Consider the following 21,744-nt stretch of genomic DNA (forward strand, 5'->3'; position numbering starts at 1 on the left):
TTTAACACATGGGGATTAAGATGTGGACATCTCTGGGGCCATTTTTTCTGTCTATCACATCAAGATTAGGACATGGGCGTCTTTGCAGCCATTATTCTGTCTCCCCCATGAAGAATAGGGAGTGGCCAGCTTTGGGGCTATCATTCTTTCTGGCACGTGGGACTAAGAGGTGGACATCTTTGGCCGAATCGCATGGCCTCCATGCACGTTACGGAATTCATCCTCTGCTAACGGAGTGAAGCTTTGTGCTATCAAAGTCTGGACTCTTAAAATCCAATGTCACTGCCACCGTTATTCTGCCTCTTGTGTCTTTAACCTTTTCGATGTTTCCTTTCCTGCTTCTGTTGCTGGATGGGCAGCAGCTCCTCTCCCCTGGAAGGGCACTTACCTACCATCCAGTCCATCTCCTCGACGTTATCCCCATACAGCCCGTGGGCGCTCTTCCCGAGGAAGTTCTTCGTAGTGATCAGAGGAATGTGCACGTGCAAAAACGAAACGAGGAGGAGGAAGGGCCCGCGCTTATTCCTGAAAAGAAACACAACAGATATTGAAGTCCTGTCAACACTAAACACGGATCTCGCTTGTCACATCCTTGCTCACATGTCTTCTCAGCTCGGCTCACTAAAAAGAAATGCTCCAAACTCTTCTTCAACTGGAAAATATTCTTCGGTTTAACATTCCTTTTTTTTTAGGAGGATTTGCCTGTTTTAACCATCTTTCCTTTTTTTTTAGAGACGGGGTCATGCTCTGTTACCCAGGCTGCAGTGCGGTGACACAATCTCAGCTCACTGCAGCCTCAATCTCCCAGGCTCAAGTGATCCTCCCACCTCAGCCTCCCAACTAGCTGGGGCTACGGGCATGTGCTAACAGGCCCAGCTTTTATTTATTTATTTATTTATTTTGGTAGAGACAGGGTCTCACTATGTTGATTAGACTGGTCTCGAACTTCTCGGCTCAAGTGACCTGCCTATGTCAGCCTTCCAAAGTGCTGGGTTCACAGGCATGAGCTATGATGTCTGCCCGTGCCTGGTCTAAGACTCTTTTTTTTTTTTTTTTTTGAGATAGATTCTGGCTCTGTTGCTCAGGCTGGGGTAGAGTGGCTCACTGCAACCTCCACTTCCCGGGTTCATGCAATTCTCCTGCCTCAGCCTCCTGAGCAGCTGAGATCATAGGCGTGTGCCACAACACCTGTCCTGTTGAATGCTCTTTAACATCGTGACTTTTCCCTTCTGAAATCTTTTTAAAGATCCACGCTGGGCCCGGCGTGGTGACTCCCACCTACAATTCCAGCATTTTGGGAGGCTGAGGCGGGAGCATTGCTTTAGCCCAGCAGTTGGAGACCAGCACAGGAAACATAGCAAGACCCCATCTCTACTAAAAATACAAAACTTAGCAGGGTGTGGTGACGTGCGCCTGTACTTCTGACTGCTCGGGAGGCTGGGCGGGAGGATTGCTTGACCCTTGGAGGAGGAGGTTGCAGTAAGCTGAGGTTGTGCCACTGCACTCCAGCCTGGACAACGGGAATGAAATCCTGTCTCATAGTAAATCAATAAATAAAAGCCCAAACTGATCTAATGCATCTTTTTTCCCTGAATATTACAATGTTCTAACTCTACATACTTCAGACAGTGCGAAGTTAAAAGAACAGCAGGTTACTGTCTGCCATGACTTTTATTTTGTTCAATTTTCTTTATAACTGCTATCACTTAGTGAGGAGGACATAAAATATTTATGAAGAAAGATACTTAAAAATGAGACACTTTAGACAATATCGTTGAAAACCAATTAATATTGTTCAAATTGTCCTCCTTGAAAGCATGCTTTGTCTTCCTCCTTTCACCTGGTCTTCATGGTCTAATCTCAATCCTTAAAGCGTAAGAGCGATAGTGAAGGTGTTAGCCTCAGTTAGAACACATCGGGCTGGGCATGGTGTCCCATGTCTGTAATCTTAGCCCCTGGGGAAGCTGAGGTAGGAGGATCACTTGAGCCCAGGAGTTCAAGACCAGCCTGGGCAACATAGCCAGATCCTGTCACATTAAAAAACGAAAAGAACACAACAGTCTTACCTGCTTTAATTTGCAAGCTGTCGATGCCCTTTCTGTCATACATTAGGTAATTCCATGAAAAACTCTCTAAGAGACTGCGTGTGGTAGCTCATGCCTGTAATCTCAGCATTTTGGGAGGCCAAGGTGGGAGGATCTCTTGAGGCCAGGAGTTCGAGACCATCCTTGCCAATGTGGCAAAAACCCACCTCTTCTAAAAATACAAACATAAGCCTTTAGTCGCAGCTACTTGGGAGGCTGAGGCACAAGAATCACTTAAAGCCAGGAGGTGGAGGTTGCAGGGAGCGGAGATCACACCACTGCATTCCAGCCTGGGCAACAGATTGAGACTCGGTCTCAAAAACATCAAAATAAAAGAACGCTCTAAGAATGTTGTAGGAGGCCAGGCATGGTGGCTCACGCCTGTAATCCCAGCACTTTGGGAAGACGAGGTGGGTGGATCGCTTGTCACGAGTTCAATACAAGCCTTGTCCAATAGGGGGAAACCCGTGTCTACTAAAAATACAAAAATTATCCGGGTGTGGTGGTACTTTCCTGTAACCCCAGCTACTTGGGAGGCTGAGGCAGGAGACTCACTTGAACCTGGGAGGTGGAGGTTGCAGTGAGCCGAGATCGTGTCACTGCACTCCAGCCTGGCAACAGAGCACGATTCTGCCTCAAAAGAAAAAAGAATGTTGTGGGAGATGATGACCACCTCATCGTCACCAGGCAAGGTGACGTTTGACTTTTGATGGTGTCAGACACCATCTTTACTAGAATACCCTTGGGGAGCATCAAAATAACTCTGTGTAGTGTTAAGACCTCTCTTCATCCTGTACCTCCTGGTCTGACATAGGAAGTTTCCTTGCCATAGAATTGACTGCAGGCTGAATTCTGCCATAGGACATCTGACTTCTGATGATAGGCATGTTTTTTTAATTCAGGTGATGCAGTTTTCTTTTCTTTTCTTTTTTCTTTTTTTTTTTTTTTGAGACGGAGTTTCGCTCTCGTTACCCAGGCTGGAGTGCAATGGCGCGATCTCGGCTCACCGCAACCTCCGCCTCCTGGGTTCAGGCAATTCTCCTGCCTCAGCCTCCTGAGTAGCTGGGATTACAGGCACGCGCCGCCACGCCCAGCTAATGTTTTGTATTTTTAGTAGAGACGGGGTTTCACCATGTTGGCCAGGATGGTCTCGATCTCTTGACCTCGTGATCCACCCGCCTCGGCCTCCCAAAGTGCTGGGATGACAGGCTTGAGCCACCGCGCCCGGCCTTTCTTAAATAGTGTTCATGGTGTTCCGAGGGAATAAGACTCCAGAGTGACAGCACATTCCAGCTGACCTGTAACAACTTCTCTTTGAGACAAGGCCTGCTCTGTTGCCAAGGCTACCTTCATCGCCTCATACATAGCCTCAGCCTCCGGGCCCCAAATCATCCTCTTGCCTCAGTCTCCCAAAGAGCTGGGATAACAGGTGTGCAGCACTACACCCAGCTCAGCCATAACAGTGTTTGAATGGACACAGGGCAAGTCACAGGGCCCCACTGCCCCTCATCTATGCCCCACTTTTACCAAACAATGTTTTTTGGTCATGGCTATCCCACTCAAAGAAGACTTTCTTTTTTTTTTTTTTTTTTTTTTTAAATACAGGGTCTCCCTGTGTCACCCAGGCTGGAGTGCAGTGATGTGACCTGAACTCACTGCAACCTTCACCTCCCAGTTTCAAGTGATTTTCCCACCTCAGCCTCCCGAGTAGCTGGGATTACAGGCATTCACCACCACATCGGGCTAAATTTTGTATTTTTAGTAGGGGCCGGGTTTCCCCATGTTAGCCAGGCTGGTCTTGAGCTGCTGACCTCAAGTGATCCTCCCACCTTGGCGTTCAAAAGTGCTGGGATTACAGGAATGAGCCACTGAGCTCAACCGAAGAAAACTATTTAGGATGTGTTTTCATGCCAAAGCCGAGTGGTTAAAGGAAGCTGACCCTTTTCTGCTGACCTTTGAGAAAGGACTCGACCTCCCGCAGAATAAGGGGCGTGACTCTTTGGAAACGCATGGGCTGCTCCGTGATGGTGTGGTTTCTCATCAGAAAGCAATCGGCATGCACGATCAGGGCACCCACAAAATAGGAGGCTGTGAGGAGGAACACAGCCAAGAGGGCTGAGCCGATGACTGGCATCCACGAGACGGATACCAGGCGCGTGAGCTTCCCCGCTGCCAGCGTGAGGGTGGCCAAGGCCAGGACTTGGAAGAGGAAGTGGAGTTTTTGTTCCAGGTTGACACGCTTCTCCGAGAGTTCCCAGCGGGCACAGTCACCCATCATGGAGAAAGGCATTCCGTAGAAAGAGTCAAAGCCGTGGTGGAGGGGGTGGTGGCAATGATCGCTGGCCGACTCACAGTTGAGACCCAGATGCCACTTTCCTGAGAGGCAAAAAGGATGTTGATGTGACAAGCATCCGAGCATAACTGGACATGTAGATATTGACTGTTGGTCACATTCTTGATACTCTGTTAGACACCGGGGGGCCTGGAGATTGCGGAGAGGTGCGGGCAACACAATCTGGCCTCATCGTTTTGGAGAAATGAGGACCCCATGTGGCAGCTTTAGCCGAAATCTTAGTTCCCTGTCACAGGTGGAACAAATTACTGTAAAACTGGTTGCCTAACACAACAGAAATTTATCCTCTCCCAGTCCTAGAGACCAGGAGTCCGAGATTAAAGTGTCTCTGGGCTAGACTCAAATCGGAGGCTCTAGTGGAGGCTCCTTCCAGCCTCTCCCAACTCCTGAGGGCTCCAGGCATCCCTGCACTCGGGGCCTCCATGTTTCTGTGGCATTGTCCTCTTGTGCGTGTCTGTGACCTAATCTCCTGTCTTATAAAGACAGCAGTCCTCGCAGGAGGCCACATCTTTACCTGATTAAGTCTGCAGTGACTTTGCCGTCAACTGAATCCTGGCCTGCCTCTAATTCATGGGTTGAAGGTCTAACCCCCGGGACCTCAGAACGTGACTGTATTTGGAGACAGGGTGTTCAAAGAGATAATCAAGGTAAAATGATGTCATTCGTTTGGGCCCTGATACAGTGTGGCTGTGTCCCCACCCACATCTCACCTGGAATTGTAATAATCCTCAGGTGTGAAGGGCAGGGCCAGGTGGAGAGAATTGAGTCATGGGCGCGGTTGCCCTCATGCTGTTGTCATGGTAGTGAATCAGTCTCACGAGACCTGACGGTTGTATGAATGGGACTTCCCCTGCACGTGCTCTCTTGCCCGCTGCCGTGTGAGACACGACTTTGCTTCTCCTTGGCCTTCCACCGTGATTGTGAGGCCTTCCCCAGCCGTGTGAAACTGTGAGTCCATTAAACCTCTTTTCTTTATAATTACCCAGTCTCGGGTACGTCTTTATCAGCAGCCTGAGAGCAGACTAATACAGGGCCTAATCTGATAGAATTTGTGTCCTCTAACAAGAAGATGTTAGAACACAGACATATACATACTCTCTCCAGAGGCTCTAGGGGAGGATCCTTCCTGCCTCTCCCAGCTCCTGGGGGCTCCAGGCATCCCTTGGCTTATGGCCACATCACTCCAATTACAACTGCTCTCTCCTCTCTGTGGCCCAATCTTCCTCCACCTTCATCCTAAACGAAGCCTTGTCCTTGCACAGTGGGCCCAGCTGTATAATTCAGGGTCATCTTCTCACCTGAAGATTGTTAACTTAATCACATTTACAAAGAGCCTTCTTTGCATATAAGCTAATATTTGCTAGATTCAGAGGTTAGGGGCTGACATCTCTGGGGACCATGACTTAGTCTACTGTACCTTGCACCACGGGATGCCATCAGCATGGGCCAAAGACTTCGAGACTTCGGAATTATTCTCTCTTTGATAAGCCACTATGACAGCGGCCACGCTTGAAGTGAATGGTGGGTTTCGCAATGCATACCTTTCAAAGTCAGTCAAAGGAATGTAGCCTTTGCTTCTATGCGGTCACTACTACGGTGCTGATGAAGAGAGATGTGTGTCTTCTTACCACCCCAATTCTGTCTGCCATCTGGAAAACCTCATGTTTTCCCAATGAATAACCCATAAGGATAGATTCTTCTGTCTTAGAAAAATTATAGTTGGCCAGGCATGGTGGCTTACAACTGTAATCCCAGCACTTTGGGAGGCTAAAGCGGGAAGACTGCTTGAGCCCAAGAGTTTGAGACCAGCCTGGGTAGCATGGGAAGACCTTGTCTCTACAAAAAAAAAAAAAAAAAAAAAAGTAGAAAAAATTAACCGGGCATGCTGGTGCCAGCCTGTGAGGTCGAGACTGCGGTGAGCTGTGACTGTACCGTTGCCCTCCAGCCTGAGTCACAGAACGAGATCCTGCCTCAAAAAAAAAAAAAAAAAGTCTATTGGAAAAAATGCACCTTCGTTTGACACTGATGACTGAATCTCCCCAGAATTTTTTTTTTTTTTTTGGTAAAAAACTAAACAAAAAACATTTTATGATTTTTAACTTTTAGAAATATATAATCTATTGGATTTTATATTCATTGTATCCACTAGTCATAGTGTTTGTTATCAATAAATGGAACTATTAATAAAAATCGTTACTATAACACAATAACGATAATGGTAACTTGGGCTCCTTTCAAGGAACTATTGCCATTAATTTTATTTTGCATCCAATACATGACATGCTTTGTTAACTTGTAGAAAAATAAACATGTTAGTTACGGAAGCCGACAGGGAGTACTAAATCTTGTAAAGACATTTTCATACACACCGAAGGGAAGAATAGGCAGCATTAACACACATTTTTGATAAAATAATATATTGTTTCTTATTTTTTTTATCATGGTCTACCAGAACATTGTATGAAATGCCAAATATTTCATTAAGTTTATATTTCTTTTCTTTCTTTGTTTTCTTTTTTTTCCTTTTTTTTTTTTGTAGAGTCAGGGTTTCGCCATGCTGCCAAGGCTGGTCTCAAACCCCTGGCCTCAAGCAATTCACCCACTTCGGTTTCCCAAAGTGCTGGGATGACAGGCGTGAGCCACCGTGCCTGACTGGGGTTCTTTTGGTAAGGGCACTAGTCCCACATTTGAGGCTCCACTTTGGAAACCTCATCACCTCCCAAAGGCTTCACCTCCTAACAATATCACCTGGGGGGGTGGGTAAGAGTTTCAACATAGGAATTTGCAGAGGGGACAAAACATTTAGATTGCAGCACTAAACTAGCCAAGTTGATTCATAAACCAACCGTAACAGAGCTGAAGGTGTTCAGTCTGAGACATTAATGTCTAAGACAAAAATTCCACGTGAAGGGTGGGAGAGGATCCCACAGAACAAAGTGGCCACGTGTTGTGCAGTGGAGCTCGGAACATATGCCATAGGCATGAGCACATTTGATTTATTTTTAAATTTCTTCTTCTTATTATTATTATTTTGGTAGAAGTGGGGCCTTGCTATGTTGCCCAGGCTGGTTTCAAACTCATGGGCTCAAGCAGTCCATCCACCTCGGCGTTCAAGGTGCTGGGGTTACAGGCATGAGCCACCTTGCCTGATCTGATATTTCTGGAGTACCTATTTTGCAGCAAACCACCTGGAATGTAACATTGTTCCTAGATATACGCAGCTTTCTGTCTAGTGGAAAATCCCACAGCCCCGCATCCATTTTCCTTTCCAAAGTTTTTAGCTGAATGTCCTTTCCATATAAAGGTCACGTGCTTACCACTTTTAAAAACATACATACCTATGAGTCCAGTAGCATAGCCTTTCTCTTTCAATATTTTTGCAAAAGTCGTCTCATTTGTTGGAAGACCTCCAGGTACTCCGGTCCACTGAAGAACACGGTGGCCAGTGCTGGAAACCATCCCTTTGGGCAATCATTAGGAAAAAGAATTACCGTTACACATTTGTTTTCTGTTTGTTATTTGTTATTTATTTAAAAATAGAATGCTTGGTAAAAATCTCTCTTACTTAAAATGGAATTGAAAATGGACTTCCGACATGGCTTTGCCTTGGGAATTCCAGTTTGGGCAGCAAAGTCAACGATTAATTTATTGAAAACATTACTGAGACGATGGATTTTCCTCTTACATGTAGGTTATAAGGAATGTAATTCAGTGAAAAATAAATAAAAATTAAAAATTATTTTTTGCTTGTTAATTAGTTTACCTAGGGATGGGGTCTTGTTCTGCCATCCAGGCTGGAATGCAGGGGTGTAATCAATGCTCGCTGCAGCCTCGACCACCTGGGCTCAAACAAGCCTCCTGCCTCAGCTACCTGAGTAGCTGAAACTATAGGTGTGCACCACCACACCTGGCTAATTTTTAAATTTTTTGCAGAGATGGGGTCTCACTCTCACCCAGGCTTGAGTGGCAGTGGCATGATTATAGCTCACTGCAGCCTTGAACTCTGGGGCTCAAGCGATCCTCCCACCTCAGCCTCCCAAGTAGCTGGGACTATAGGTGCACACCAGTGTGCCCAGCTAATATTTTTAAATTTTTGGTAGAGACGCGGTCTCACTATATTGCCCAGGCTGGTCTTGAACTCTTAGACTCAAGTAAATCCTCCCACCTCAGCCTCCTAAAATGTTGGGATTACAGACATGAGCCATTGTACCTGACCTAAAAATGATTTTATAACTTCATCAAACCCTTGATATAATCCAGAGGTTCTCAAACTTGTCTGCCCATTGGAATCGTGTGGGGAGCTTCAAAATATTCTGATGCCTCGTTATCACCCCAAGGGTGCTAATTTTATTGGTCTTGGTTAGAACTTGGGCTTTGGGATGGTGGGAAGACCCTCTGGATGATTCTAATGTACTGACAAGGTTGGTAGCCACTGGTAAAATTTAGTCTCCTCTCCAAACATTCCAAATCTCTACCCAAGGGTTGGTTGGTTTGTTTTTTATCTGTTTGTTTTGAGAGGGAATCTTGCTCTGTCACCCAGGCGGAAGTGCAGTGGTGTGATCTCAGCTCACTGCAACCTCTGCTTCCCATATTCAAGCCATCATCCTGCCTCAGCCTCCCAGGTAGCTGGGATTACAGGCACTCATCATCACGCCCAGCTAATTTTTATATTTTTAGTAGAGATGGGGTTTCCCCATGTTGGCCAGGCTGATCTCAAACTCCTAACCTCAAGTGATCTACCTGCCTCAGCCTCCCAAAGTGCTGGGATTATAGGCATGAGCCATTGTGACCAGCCTCTACCCAAGTGCTTTAAAATGTAGGTGTTATGCATTATTATTATTATTAAGGTTTTATCCTTATTCAGCTATGACAAGGCCAACAGATCAGGAGATGACTGTCGTTGGAGAGATAGTTCATTACTCACAGTTCCTGATAGTTTATTACTCACAGCTCAACAGGAGGCTGCGGTGAGCCATGCTATGTGATTATATGGGGAAGCTCCAGGGTTGGTCAGGAGGCAGAGGGAGTGAGAGGAAAGCATGAAAAAACCCTTTCTTATCTATTTATTTTTTTCTATTTTGGGAACTAATGGGCAAGGTAGGGTAAGCTGGTTTAAGACTGGCCAGTTTGTACAATTTCCATGGGCTGTGGTCTGCAGGGACTGTCCCTAGAAAGCTGCTAATCGATTCTGGGGGCATTAGGGCAAAGAGAGAGTGGCCCCACATATGAAAATCTCATAAAGGTGATGGTTGGGGGTGTGGGCTCTGGACTGATTGGTTTATCTATGAAAGTTACACTCCCAGGTGACATGTTTGTTATCTCTAAGAATTGGCTGGCATTGGGAGGGCCAGTCCTGCCAAGGTCAGCAAAGCCCTGAGATGTCAAAGCATCAGAATATAAACCTGCCTGGGCACGGTGGCTCACACCAGTAATCCCAGCACTCTGGGAGGTCAAGAAGGGAGGATCTTTTGAGCCCGGCACTTCAAGACCACAATGGGCAAGATGGAGACAGCCCTCTTATCTCTCAAAAAAATCTATTAAAAATCTGAATTTAAAAGCTAAAAGCTGTGATTAATGCACCAGGCTGGACCCTAGTGCAGCTGTAAAGAGAGACTAACCTGATCGAATAGGGTACCTGCCCGTGAGGAAGGCTGCTCTGCTTGGGGTACACAAAGACGCGGCAGACACGTGCTGGGTCAGCTTCACGCCGAACTCTGCAAGGTGGTCAATATTTGGAGTCCTATGGAGGGACAAAGTAACACCTTTACTTGTTAAAATTAGACAGGTTTTTCCTACGCATAGCTACACGGTACTTCATAGCTGATCATGCTGAGTGCTTCAAAATGTTCTTAGGAATGACCCGAAGACAATGTCAAGGATTTCTAATGTCTTCTGAACCTTCAGAGAAACAACAACTCATTTAAATAGGAGAGCCTGGGCATGGTGGCTCATGCCTGCAATCCCAGCCCTTTGGAAGGCCAAGATGGGAGGACTGTTTGGGGCCAAGGGTTCAAGACCAGACTGGCCCACATGGCAAGACCCTGTCTCTACAAACACACACACACACACACACACACACACACACACACACACACACACACACAAAACTTACAAAAATAGAAACATTAAGGCATAGCGGTGCAGGTCTGTAGAACCAACTACTCAGGAGGCTGAGGAAGGAGGATCGCTTGACCTCAGGAGTTCAAGGCTGCAGTGAGCTGTGATTACAACACTGTACTTCAGCCTGGGTGACAGATAAAGCCCTGTCTCTAAAATAAATAAATGAATGAATAAATGGAGTGACTAGGTTTCCACGAGGCGCTATTGGTACTGAGAGAACAACCTCAGGAAATGCAGAACGGAGAGCCCAGGCACCTTCTGCGGGCCTCACAGTGTTCATGGGAAGGCTTGACTTCATGGATACCAACAGACTGTAGGTGCTACATGAGGGTGGAAGGCTGGGATTCGGACAGGAGGATGGACTAGCTCTAGCTCATGACAGATGGGCACGCCATATTTTGGCATTAGGAGGGTGTGGACTTGTCTGCCTGAAGCAGAGCTTTTCAGCAGGGGAGCACTGAAATCCCGCACGAGTGCTGCGCTTGGCTAGATGGATAGTTTAGGAGTGAGATGGAGATCCATACTGGTGTTCTGCTTACAGGCAATGGCACTGATTTCTTCTGTTTGTTTGTTTGTTTGTATTTTGCGACTGAGTCTTACTCTGTCACCCAGGCTGGAGTGCAGTAGTGCTATCTGAGGCTCACTGCAACCTCCACATCCCAGGTTCAAGAGAGTCTCCTGCCTCAGCCTCCCAAGTAGCTGGGATTACAGGTGCCCTCATCACATCCAGCTAATTTTTGTATTTTTAGGAGAGACAGGGTTTCACTCTGTTGGCCAGGCTAGTCTCCAACTCCTGACCTCCGAGTGATCCGCCTGCCTTGGCCTCCCAAAGTTCTGGGATTACAGGTGGGAGCCACCATGCCCGGCCTGTTTGCTTTTTGAAACAGGGTCTCATTCTGTTGTCCAGAGCGCAGTGGCCTGATCACAGCTCACTGCAACCTCAAACTCCTGGGCTCAAGCAATCCTCCCGCACCTCAACCTTTTGAATAGCTAGGATTACAGGTGTATGCATCCATGCCTGGCTAAGTTGTTTTGAATTTAAAAATTAATGTTTCTATTTTGTAGAGTCAGGATTTCACTATGTTGCCCAGGCTGGTCTTGAACTCCTGGACTTAAGTGATCCTCCTGCCCCAGCCTCCCAAAGGACTGAGATTACAGGCATGAGACACCATGCCTGATTGACAGCAGAGATTTCTAAAGCATTGTTCATCATGTACTGGGTGGATAAAAATCATATTTAAAAAATGAAATTAGGCCGGGTACAGTAGCTCACACCTGTAATCCCAGCACTTTGGGAGGCTGAAGCAGGTGGATCACTTGAGGCCAGGAGTTCGAGATCAGCCTGGCCAACATGGTGAAACCCTGTCTCTACCAAAAATATAAAAATTAACCAGGTATAGTGGTGGGAAACTGTAATCCCAGCTACTCGGAGGCTGAGGCAGGAGAATCTCTGGAATCCGGGAGGTGGAGGTTGCAGTGAGCCAAGATCACATCACTGCACTCCAGCCTGGGCAAGAGTGAGACTCTGTCTCAAAAAAAAAGAGGCTGGGTATGGTGGCTCGCACCTGCGATACCAGCACTTTGGGAGGCTGAGGCGTGTGGATCACTTGAGCCCAGAAGTTCCAGAGCAGGCTGGGCAACATAGCAAAACCCCGCCTTTACAAGAAATTTAAAAATGACCCAGGCATGATGGTGGACACCCGCAGTCCCAGATACTCGGGAGGCTGGGGCAGGAGGATCACTGGAACCCCGGAGGTTGATGCTGCAGTGAGCTCTAATTGTACCAGAGCAATCCAGGCTGGACCACAGAGCAAGACTGTGTCTCAGAAAAAAAAAAATAATAATAAAAATGAAATGAGCAGTCGTGTGTAGGATGGATTGAAGTGGGGTTAGTGCTGGCAAGGGACGAAAGCAGCACTGGAGCGAAAACACGGAAGTGCTGCAGCATGAGCTGCCAGGATCACGGGCTGTGCGTATCTTCGGGGGCCTCTATTTCTTCTGGTGTCTGCCTTGGGGGCACCAGGGAAGTCTTTCTCTGTCACTTGCCTCATGGTGTTGTTGCCATAGCAGCCGATGTCCCCGATGCCAAGGTCGTCGGCCATCAGAAGAAGAATGTTCGGCCGGGAGGCGGAAACGTCGCTGGAAGCTGAAGGCGCCAAACTTAGCAGCACGCCGAGCATCCCGGCTAGCCAGCCCCTGAAGCACAAGCTGTCAGAGACTGCGTCACGCGCCTGTCCACCTCGCTTGCAGAACTTGTGTGAGAGGGGAGTTGGCCTCACTATTTTAAGGGGTATAGATATTATCATCACAGTTCAGACCAGCTTTCAGGAAATCTCTTAGGCATTTGATTGTTTTTCTCTGGTTACAGTTAACTGATACTGTTGATGGTTTTATTTGGCCTGTAAGTGTTTTCTTTTGGAAGCTCTAAAGTCTGTTGTTAAGTGATTAAACTCCTGATTAACAGGAAGCCTTGGTGGAGTGCAGTGGCTCATGCCGTAATCTCAGTACTTTCTGAGGCCGTAGCTGGTGGATTGCTTTAGCTCAAGAGTTGAAGACCAGCCTGCACCACGTGGTGAAAACTCATCCCAGATTAGCTGGGCATGGTGGCACGTGTCTGTAGTCCCAACTACTGGGAAGGCTTGAGCCTGGGAGGGTGAGGCTGCAGCGAGCTGAGATCGCGCCACTGCCCGGCAACAGAGCAAGGCTGTCTCAAAACAACAACAGCAACAATAAAAAGCAAAAACACAGAGAAAACCTGCCTAGCCATGGTTTCCTGGATGGATCGAGTCCCCAGAACAGCTATTGCCCCTTCTCCATTGCCTCTTCTCCTTCATCATTCTTCCTTAAGCAAACTGTGTTGAATTTACGGACGGGGGGCTGGGGTTAGGGGTTGGACTAACCAGCAGAGCAAGGAAGAGGCATAGCTTGGGGCAAGGTGAGGCCACAGTGAGCTGCTGCCTCTGAGTCTATGTAAACCCTCTGTTCGTTCTGGCACACAGATGAAAATACCCAGGACTAACTTTTTTGGCCCACTGGTACCTGATGACAAGTGGGTTTGGAGGTGACACAGGTCCCAGCCTGCAGGAGAAAGCCCCGGTGGTTGCGACCATGAGGCAGCCTTGGCACAGGGGTTGGTGACATACAGCCTGACACCATCATTGCTACCTCTCTCCTCGAGGCCATCCTGGGCATGCACAGGGACAGCAGGGCCATCGTGTTCCAGTCCCCAGTGCCACGCAGTAAAGATATGATCGGAATCTCCAAGAAGGTTTGCAGTAGGGAAAACCAGACACCTGGCACACGGTAGAGGTTGATGCCCACCTGACTTGCAAAGAATGAAATAAAATTCCTTCTGAGGCTGCCTGGGACAACGCCAAGTCAAGGAAGCATGGAGCACATCTGTTAATCACGAGTCTCATGCTTCATTCTCCAGATGCAGGATCAATCACTATCAGTGCTTTCTGAGAAAGCACCATCAAGAGACGCAGAAGCAGTCAGGTGTGGTGGCGCACGCCTGTTATCCCATCATTTTGGGAGGCCAAGGTGCGAGGATTGAGTAAGCCCGGAGAAAGAAAGAAAGAAATATAATTCTATCTTACCAAGAACGCTGCAGATGTGACATGTTGTCTCTGTCTCTACTTCCTGTAAGACATAAAGATGTCCACAATCACACTGACAGCAGAAATTGAACTGATTATAAGAGACACAGTACATGATTAGAACGGGGAACTTTGATTCCCGCTCATGAAATCAATAGCAAAAATATCTTAAAACAATGACCAAAATCTCGTAAAGGAATGCTCTTCCCTAGTGAAAAGCTTCAAAAATGTTTAACACCGTGTTAAGAATGTAAACCATGTTTCAATGAACAGCCAGATGGAGTCTTCAGAGAAAGAGGAAGAGGGTGTGGTGTCCAGGTCTGCATCCCTTTACCAGCTTTCATCGCCCGTGAGTGGCATTGTCAGGGCAGAGGACTGCAAAGTGAGGAGAGAATCCCAGTGTCCAGAAGCACATTCTTTTGTCTTTTGATTCCTGAGCCCGGGGCAGGGCTGATTTCTAATGTCCAGAAACGCAAATGGAGTCCTGATTTGGAAGTGGGAAGCGGGGAAAGATCGAAGCTTGGATGATACACGAGAGAACCTGAGTAGAGCGAATGCAGATCAGCAATACAACGATCTGAGAATAGAGTCGGGGGTGTCAGTCTGAAGGAACGAGGCCTGGGCGCTGAGTGTTGCATGAAGGAGACACGCATTCACGGTCTTTGGAAGGGTGGAAACCTTCAGTCCACAGAGGGAAACAGGCGACTCCCAAAGCACAGAGGGGCGGCCCCTCAGTCTCTCCAAGAAGGGAGGGAGAGCCCAGAGTGCAGAGCAGGAAAGGGATGGGATGGATGATGAACGATTAAGAGTTCCAAGCAGCAAGAGGCCACCTTCAGGGCACTGCAGTGGTCTGACCACACTGTGTCCGTGCATGGACTGAGGACAAAGCTCTGATTTTTTTTTTTTGTATCTTGCCCAAGTTCCTATGTAAGGGGTCTGGAGACTTACGCCCTACACACCATAAATTCTCATCAGATGGATTTCATTTAACCCTGTATATCGTGACTTACTTTCCAATCTGACTCTGGCGTAACATGGGACAAATAAGGAAGTCGAAACATACCCCAAAATATGTTTTTTTTGGCCATATTTTGAAATGGCCCTGCAAAGCCCTCCTTGGGGGGTGGGGGGAAATTTGCATCTTTAGAGAATCTCTATTCACACAGCTAGATCTTTTCCTTCCTAATCCTGAAGAGATTACCTGAGAGTCTGGCACCTTTTAAAGGGTCTGAATAGGAAACACTTGTCATCTATTGTTCTAAGGACAGCCTATAAGACTTCAAAAGAAGCTTGGCGTCCCCACTCTTTATTTTAACCTGAACATTTCTTTTCTATGGATCCCAGGTCTTTAGATGAACTCAGCCAATTGTCAACCAGGAAGTGTTGAAATCTCCGTGTAAGCTGGAAGTGCCCTGGCTTTGAGTCGTCCCGCCTTTCTGGACCAAACCAGTGTATTTCTTAAATGTACTCTATTGATGTCTCATGCCTCCCTAAAATGTATAAAACCAAGCTGCACCCTGTCCACCTTGGGCACATGTTCTCAGGACCTCCTGAGGGCTGTGACATGGGCCATGGTCACTTGTATTTGGCTCAGAATAAATCTCTTCAAATAGTCTACGGAGTTCACTTCTTTTCATCAACAGGACGAGGGACTGCGTAGAAGACAAAGAGACAGGAGCATGCTGATGTGGTGGGTTTCTGCCTCGGAGTAACCCTGGAAGCGACCTGGCCACCTTTTTAGAACGGCCCAGCAGCCAGCAGGCACTGAGCGCACAGAAGTGGCCGTGGTGGCTGTCCAGGTGACCAAGGACAGACACAGCCAGTGTGGGTGCAGGGAGGGCAGAGAGGAGGGGTGGGTAAGGTCCGCAGGGCTGCAGAGCCCCAGGGTGTGACCGGGAGAGAAGCGATTGGTTGAGAGATTTCCGTTTACTCCTAGCAGAATTCAGGGGCAAAACCAGTCTTCTGAGAAAGACAATGAGCTTTGTGAAAGGAAAATAAATCTTGGGGTCCCCAGATCACTAAGCTAAAGGGACAAGTCAAGGTGGGAACTGCTCAGGGCCGACCTGCCTCCCTTTTATTCAAAGTCAGCCCTCAGCCCACTGAGATAGATGCAAATCTGACCGCCTCCTTTAGAAAGGCTCATCAGAAACTCAAAAGAATGCAAGTGTTCCTCTCTCGCCTGTGACCTGGAAGCCCCCTCCCGGCTTAGAGGCTTCCGGCTTTTGCTTCGAGTTATCCCGCTTTTCTAGACCGAACCAATGTACTTCTGACATATTTTGATTGATGTCTCATTATCTTCCTAAAATGTATAAACCCGGGTTTTGTCCCGACTCCCTTGGGTGCAAGTCGTCAGGACCTCCTGTGGCTGCATCACGGAAGCATCCTCAACCTTGACAAAAATCAACTTTCTAAATTAACCTGGAGCTGTCTCGGATATTTTTGGGTTCACGGCTTTAATAACAAAGTGAAAAATGCCGATCACAGGTCATGATAAAAGAAGACAAAGCCACAAACGCTATGCAAACGGGAAAAACAAAGATCAAGTAAACTGTCCCGAGATTTATTTGCGGTGGGCTGCGAAGAGAGATTTGGTGTCTTCAGATGTCAAATGAGCTTCAAGGAAAATGCATTCTTGCGATGATCTAAAACAGATATTGTGCTAAAAAACATAATGAGCATGTATTGATTTAGTCCACATATAACTTTAATGAAAGCAAAACGAAGAGACAGAGAAAAAGGCAGAAAAAGAAAGAAACAGAGAGAAAGACAAAGGCAGAGACAGACAGAAAGATGACAAGAAACATGGAAAGAGAGCAAGAAAGAGAAGAAAACCTTCCAGATCGTAATCATTGACAGCTCAAATAGAAGGAATACAAAGAGAAATATTTCTAGAAATACAAATAAGCTAGATACCAAAAAGCACTGAATAAAAACCAACGTCCCTTTCCTGATAAAAACTCTCAAGAACCTGGGTATACAAGGAACATACCCCAACACAACAAAAGCCACATACGACAAACCCACAGCCAGTATCATACTGAACAAGGAAATCTCAAAGCCTTTCCTCTAAGATCTGAAACAAGCCAAGGATGACCGGTTTCCCCACTTTTATCCAACAGAGCACTAGAAGTCCTAGCCAGAGTCGTCAGGTCACAGAAAGATATGAAAGACTCTAAATGGCAAAGGAAGAAGTCAAGTTATCTTTGTAGGCGATACGATCTTATATTTAGAAAAAAAAAACTCTAGAGACTCCAGAAAACAAAAATGCTACTGGAACAGATCAACACTTTCAGTAAAGTTGAAAGATACAAAACCAACATAGAAAAAGCAGTATTTCTCTCTCTATGCCAACAGCAAACATTCTAAAGTAAGAATAAATTAGTTAAACTGATTAAATAAAGCAAGAGGAGGCTGGGCCCAGAGGCTCTCGCCTGTCACCCCAGCACTCTGGGAGGCTGAAGGAGGCGGGTCACTTGAGCCCAGGACTTTGAGACCTGCCGGGCAACATATCGAGACCTCACCTCAATTTAAAATAAAGATTAAATTTTTTTTAAAAAAGACAGGAGGAAATAACACTGAATTGCGACATTTCCAATAATTTTCTGTCTGTTGAAGACAAAAAGACGGAAGATATCACCCGTGCTCTGCCGCTGAGGTGTTTTGTCTGTTCATTTGTTTTACCCTAGCAGGTGTACACAATTCTAATATTATAAAAGTAATAGCAAAAGACGGAATTACTTTTGTACCAACCCGATAGCATCTTCACCGGGAAAGAGATTGATGTAACATTGCACCTGGAGAGAAAGCCGAAGTGAGCATTTGAATGCACGCAGCTTTGCTTTCTGGCCTACAGTGACACACTGCCGATGCTCAGAAAACAATCAATGAAAGGAAAACACTGTACAAATAGATGTGATGAGGAAACCCCAAACCACCACAAAACAGGCGAAGTTGGTTGGCAGCGATCCTGCCCAGCAACGGTTTCTCTCTGCATCTCTGGGTGTGGAGATTTAGGAAACGTGTTCTTTTTCTACTTTTTCTTTCTTTCTTTCTTTTTTTTTTTTTCTGAGATAAGGTCTTGCTGTGTCACCCAGGCTGAAGAGCAGTGGTGCAACCAGAGCTCACTGCCCCCTCAAATTCACGGGCTCAAGCGATCCTCCCACTTCAGACTCCCAGGTAGCTGAAACTACAGGCACACGTCACTATGCCTGGCTATTGTTTTTTGTTTGGTTGGTATTTTTGTTTTTCATTAAGTAGAGGTGGGGTTCCGTCTCTTGCTCAGGCTGGTCTCAAACTCCTGGGCTCCAGCGATCCACCCGCCTCGACCTCCCAAAGTGCTGGGTTTACAGTGAGCCACCGAGCCGGCCTAATTTTTCTTTCCCCCACAATGATATGTATTTATAAGTAAAAAGATGAATTTTTTTCTTGGAGGAAAAAGACGAATAAAGACATGCTGATAAAAGCCTTGAATGAGTTTAATTTTGGAAACTGTCACACTGAGGTGACCCAGAGTGCGGGGCCCACAGCCTCTCGTGCAGATTAGAAAACAGATCCCCCTTCCCCAGCAAAGAGCTACATTCCTAGGCCTGTAAGTCACAGGCACTTTTCTGCTTTATAAAAACAAACTGGGCAATATTCCGAGACAGAAAAAGGGAATGTGAAACTCTCTGTTCACCACAATACCTTCACGCCTGGGCACAGAGTCTAATTCCAGCACAAATGAACATCACAGGGCTCACCTCTGCTCCTGGCTTCCCTCCTGAATCCCCGAGCACGAACGGGAAGGCTTCTCCCAAAGGAAGCAAGCTCGTGAAGGCGGAGAGCTGGCACAGGCTTTGGGCTGGGAATGATTGGCTCTGTCTGCTTTTCCCGAGTCAGAAGGAGATCAGAGTTAGGGCCGACAGCGGGAGCACAGGCTCCTCCGACATCCCAGCATGGGGGATCTCAAAGCCACGCCTACATCCACCAAACCAGTGGTGAGTCGCCTTAGGTTTTTTTTTCTTTTTTCTTTTTTGTAGAGACGGAGTTTCCCCATGTTGTCTCGAAGTCCTGAGCCCAAGTGATCTGCCAGCCTTGGTCTCCTGAGGTTCTGGATTACAGGCGTGAGCCACCAAGCTCTGCGACTCTCCTTAGGGTTTTTTTTTGTTTGTTTGTTTGTTTGTTTTTGTTTTTGTTTTTTGTTTTTTGTTTTTTGTTTTTTTTGAGACGGAGTTTCGCTCTTGTTACCCAGACTGGAGTGCAATGGCGCGATCCTGGCTCACCGAAACCTCCGCCTCCTGGGTTCAGGCAATTCTCCTGCCTCAGCCTCCCGAGTAGCTGGGATGACAGGCACGCGCCACCATGCCCAGCTAATTTTTTGTATTTTTAGTAGAGACGGGGTTTCACCATGTTGACCAGGATGGTCTCGATCTCTCGACCTCGTGATCCACCCGCCTCGGCCTCCCAAAGTGCTGGGATGACAGGCGTGAGCCACCGCGCCCGGCCCTCTCCTTAGGTTTTTGAATGATTGCCTATGCTGTTGTACACAGGGTGCTTGCTATAATATGATCATATCCAGACTGGCATGGTGGCTCATGCTTGTAATCCCAGCGCTTTGGGAGGCCGAGGCAGGAAGATTGCTTGAGGCCAGGAGTTTCAGAGCAGCCTAGGCAGCAAAGCGAGTCGCCGTCTCTACAAAAATGAAAAAATTATGCTGGTCATTGTGGCTGATGCCTGTAATCCTAGCACTTGGGGAGGTTGAGGCAGGAGGACTGCTTGAGCCCAAGACTTCCAGACCAGCCCCGCCATCATAGCAAGACACTGTCTCTACAAATAATAAAGCCATTAGCCAGGTATGGTGGTATGTGCCTCCCACGGGAGGCTGAGGTGGGAGGATCATTTGAGCCTGGGAGGTTGAAGCTGCAGTTTTGCTCCAGCCTGAGCGACAGAGCAAGACTCTGTCTCAAAAAACATTTTTTTAAAAGAAGCTATCTGTTCAGTGGTAAATGAAGTGAATAAAAAATAATAAAGATAAGATAAAAAGAAAAAAGAAAAAAAAAATTTAAGTAAGCTAACAACAAAAAGAAGTAAAAAGGCCAGGCACGGTGCCTCACGCGTGTAATCCCAGAACCTGGGGAGGATCACTTGAACCCAGGAGCTCGAGACCAGCCTGGCCAACATGGCGAAACCCTGTCTCTACTGAAAACACAAAAATTAGCCGGTTGTGGTGGCACATGCCTGTCATCCCAGCTACTCGGGAGGCTGAGGTAGGAGAATCGCTTGAACCCGGAAGGCGGAGGTTGCAGTGAGCCGAGATCGCGCCACTGCACTCCAGCCTGGGTGACAGAGTGAGACTCTGTCTCAAAAAAAAAAAAAATGTTTATATATGTATGTATAGTACATATATACATACAAAACACATATACATATAACATATATATGTACATGATTTTTCAAGGAAAAAGCATATTATGGGGTACTTCTGACTTGCCTGGGAACATGACTGGTTGTGTTTATGTGACTGGTTATATTGGTATCTAAATATAGGAGCTTCAATCATGGTTGAAGAGTTATATGACGTCAGTTCTGTGGCCTACCTCTGAAGACATGTATTTCTGTATTTAGCGACACAATAAAAGCAGAGTGTCCTTTCTATTTTTATTCTAAAGACACAAGACATCTAGAAAGATTCAAGAGGCTGGGTACAGTGGCTCACACTTGTCATTCCGACACTTTGGGAGGCCGAGATGGGAGGATCACTTGAGTCCAGGAGTTTGAGACCAGCCTGGGCAACATGGCAAGATCCTGTCTCAATTTAAAATAAAACAAAATAATAAAATGTAGAATACAATAAAATATAATGCCATAGATAAAAAGAAAGATAAAAGAAAAAGACGAGGAAACACCCAACCGAGACTGACCATTTCGCCTTCAATTCTCTTCCAGGGAGCAGGAACTGCAACCCTCCTTTCCCACCCTGACCCCAGTCTGGGGCAGCCAGCCTGTCTTCACCGCTTTGCCTGGGCCCTGTTCCCAAGCCCAATTTCGCTTTTCACCCTCGGGAGCTCCTGAATGTTCAGCACCTCTAAGGTCAGAATCTGGTGTGGATGCAGCGTCTGCCACCTGGTGCGTCTTCCCTCATTGATTTTTCTTACGCATTACCTTTGGAAATCTCCCATGTAATATCTGTACTTGATATTTTCACTGATTATTATTATTGCTTTTTGAAAGGAAATTGCTTTTCAAACATTGACAGGGACTTGTTTGAAAAGACATAGTTTGGCACAAAAGAGTGTTTGGTTGAGAATAAGCCCTGGAGCGTCTCCGCACGCGCAAAAGCCGGCCTGTGAGAAGAAGCCCAAGGAAGTCCAGTTACCTGAAATGCAGTTCCATCAGGGTGAGAGCAGCTGGATTTAGCAGGGAGGCTGCTCCTCAGAGGAAATCCTTTCTGCTTGCGAAAGCAGACACACACCGGCTCTCTCCGCAGCACTGAACGGCTGGCTCAGGCGTGTGTGTAGCTGATTCACTGTGAAAAGTGAAAACAGGAATTCCGCAGAAACCAAGTTAGGTTGTCCCAGAAACAGATCAGGCAAGTTCCCAAGGAATGCAC

General features: G+C 46.8%; 1 protein-coding gene across 1 annotated transcript; it reads right to left on the minus strand.

The window, feature by feature from the left end:
* Positions 1 to 4,008: 4,008 nt before the first annotated feature.
* Positions 4,009 to 19,100, minus strand: ARSL (arylsulfatase L; the record flags this gene model as incomplete). Its single annotated transcript, XM_074392116.1, has 6 exons — positions 4,009 to 4,460; positions 7,776 to 7,898; positions 10,056 to 10,177; positions 12,604 to 12,765; positions 14,157 to 14,199; positions 18,896 to 19,100. Coding segments are annotated over 6 exons (1,107 nt in total), but the record flags the coding sequence as incomplete, so codon positions are not given.
* Between the last annotated feature and the right edge of the window lie 2,644 nt (positions 19,101 to 21,744).

Source organism: Saimiri boliviensis, chromosome X, assembly GCF_048565385.1.
Source record: "Saimiri boliviensis isolate mSaiBol1 chromosome X, mSaiBol1.pri, whole genome shotgun sequence".
Taxonomy (NCBI): domain Eukaryota; kingdom Metazoa; phylum Chordata; class Mammalia; order Primates; family Cebidae; genus Saimiri; species Saimiri boliviensis.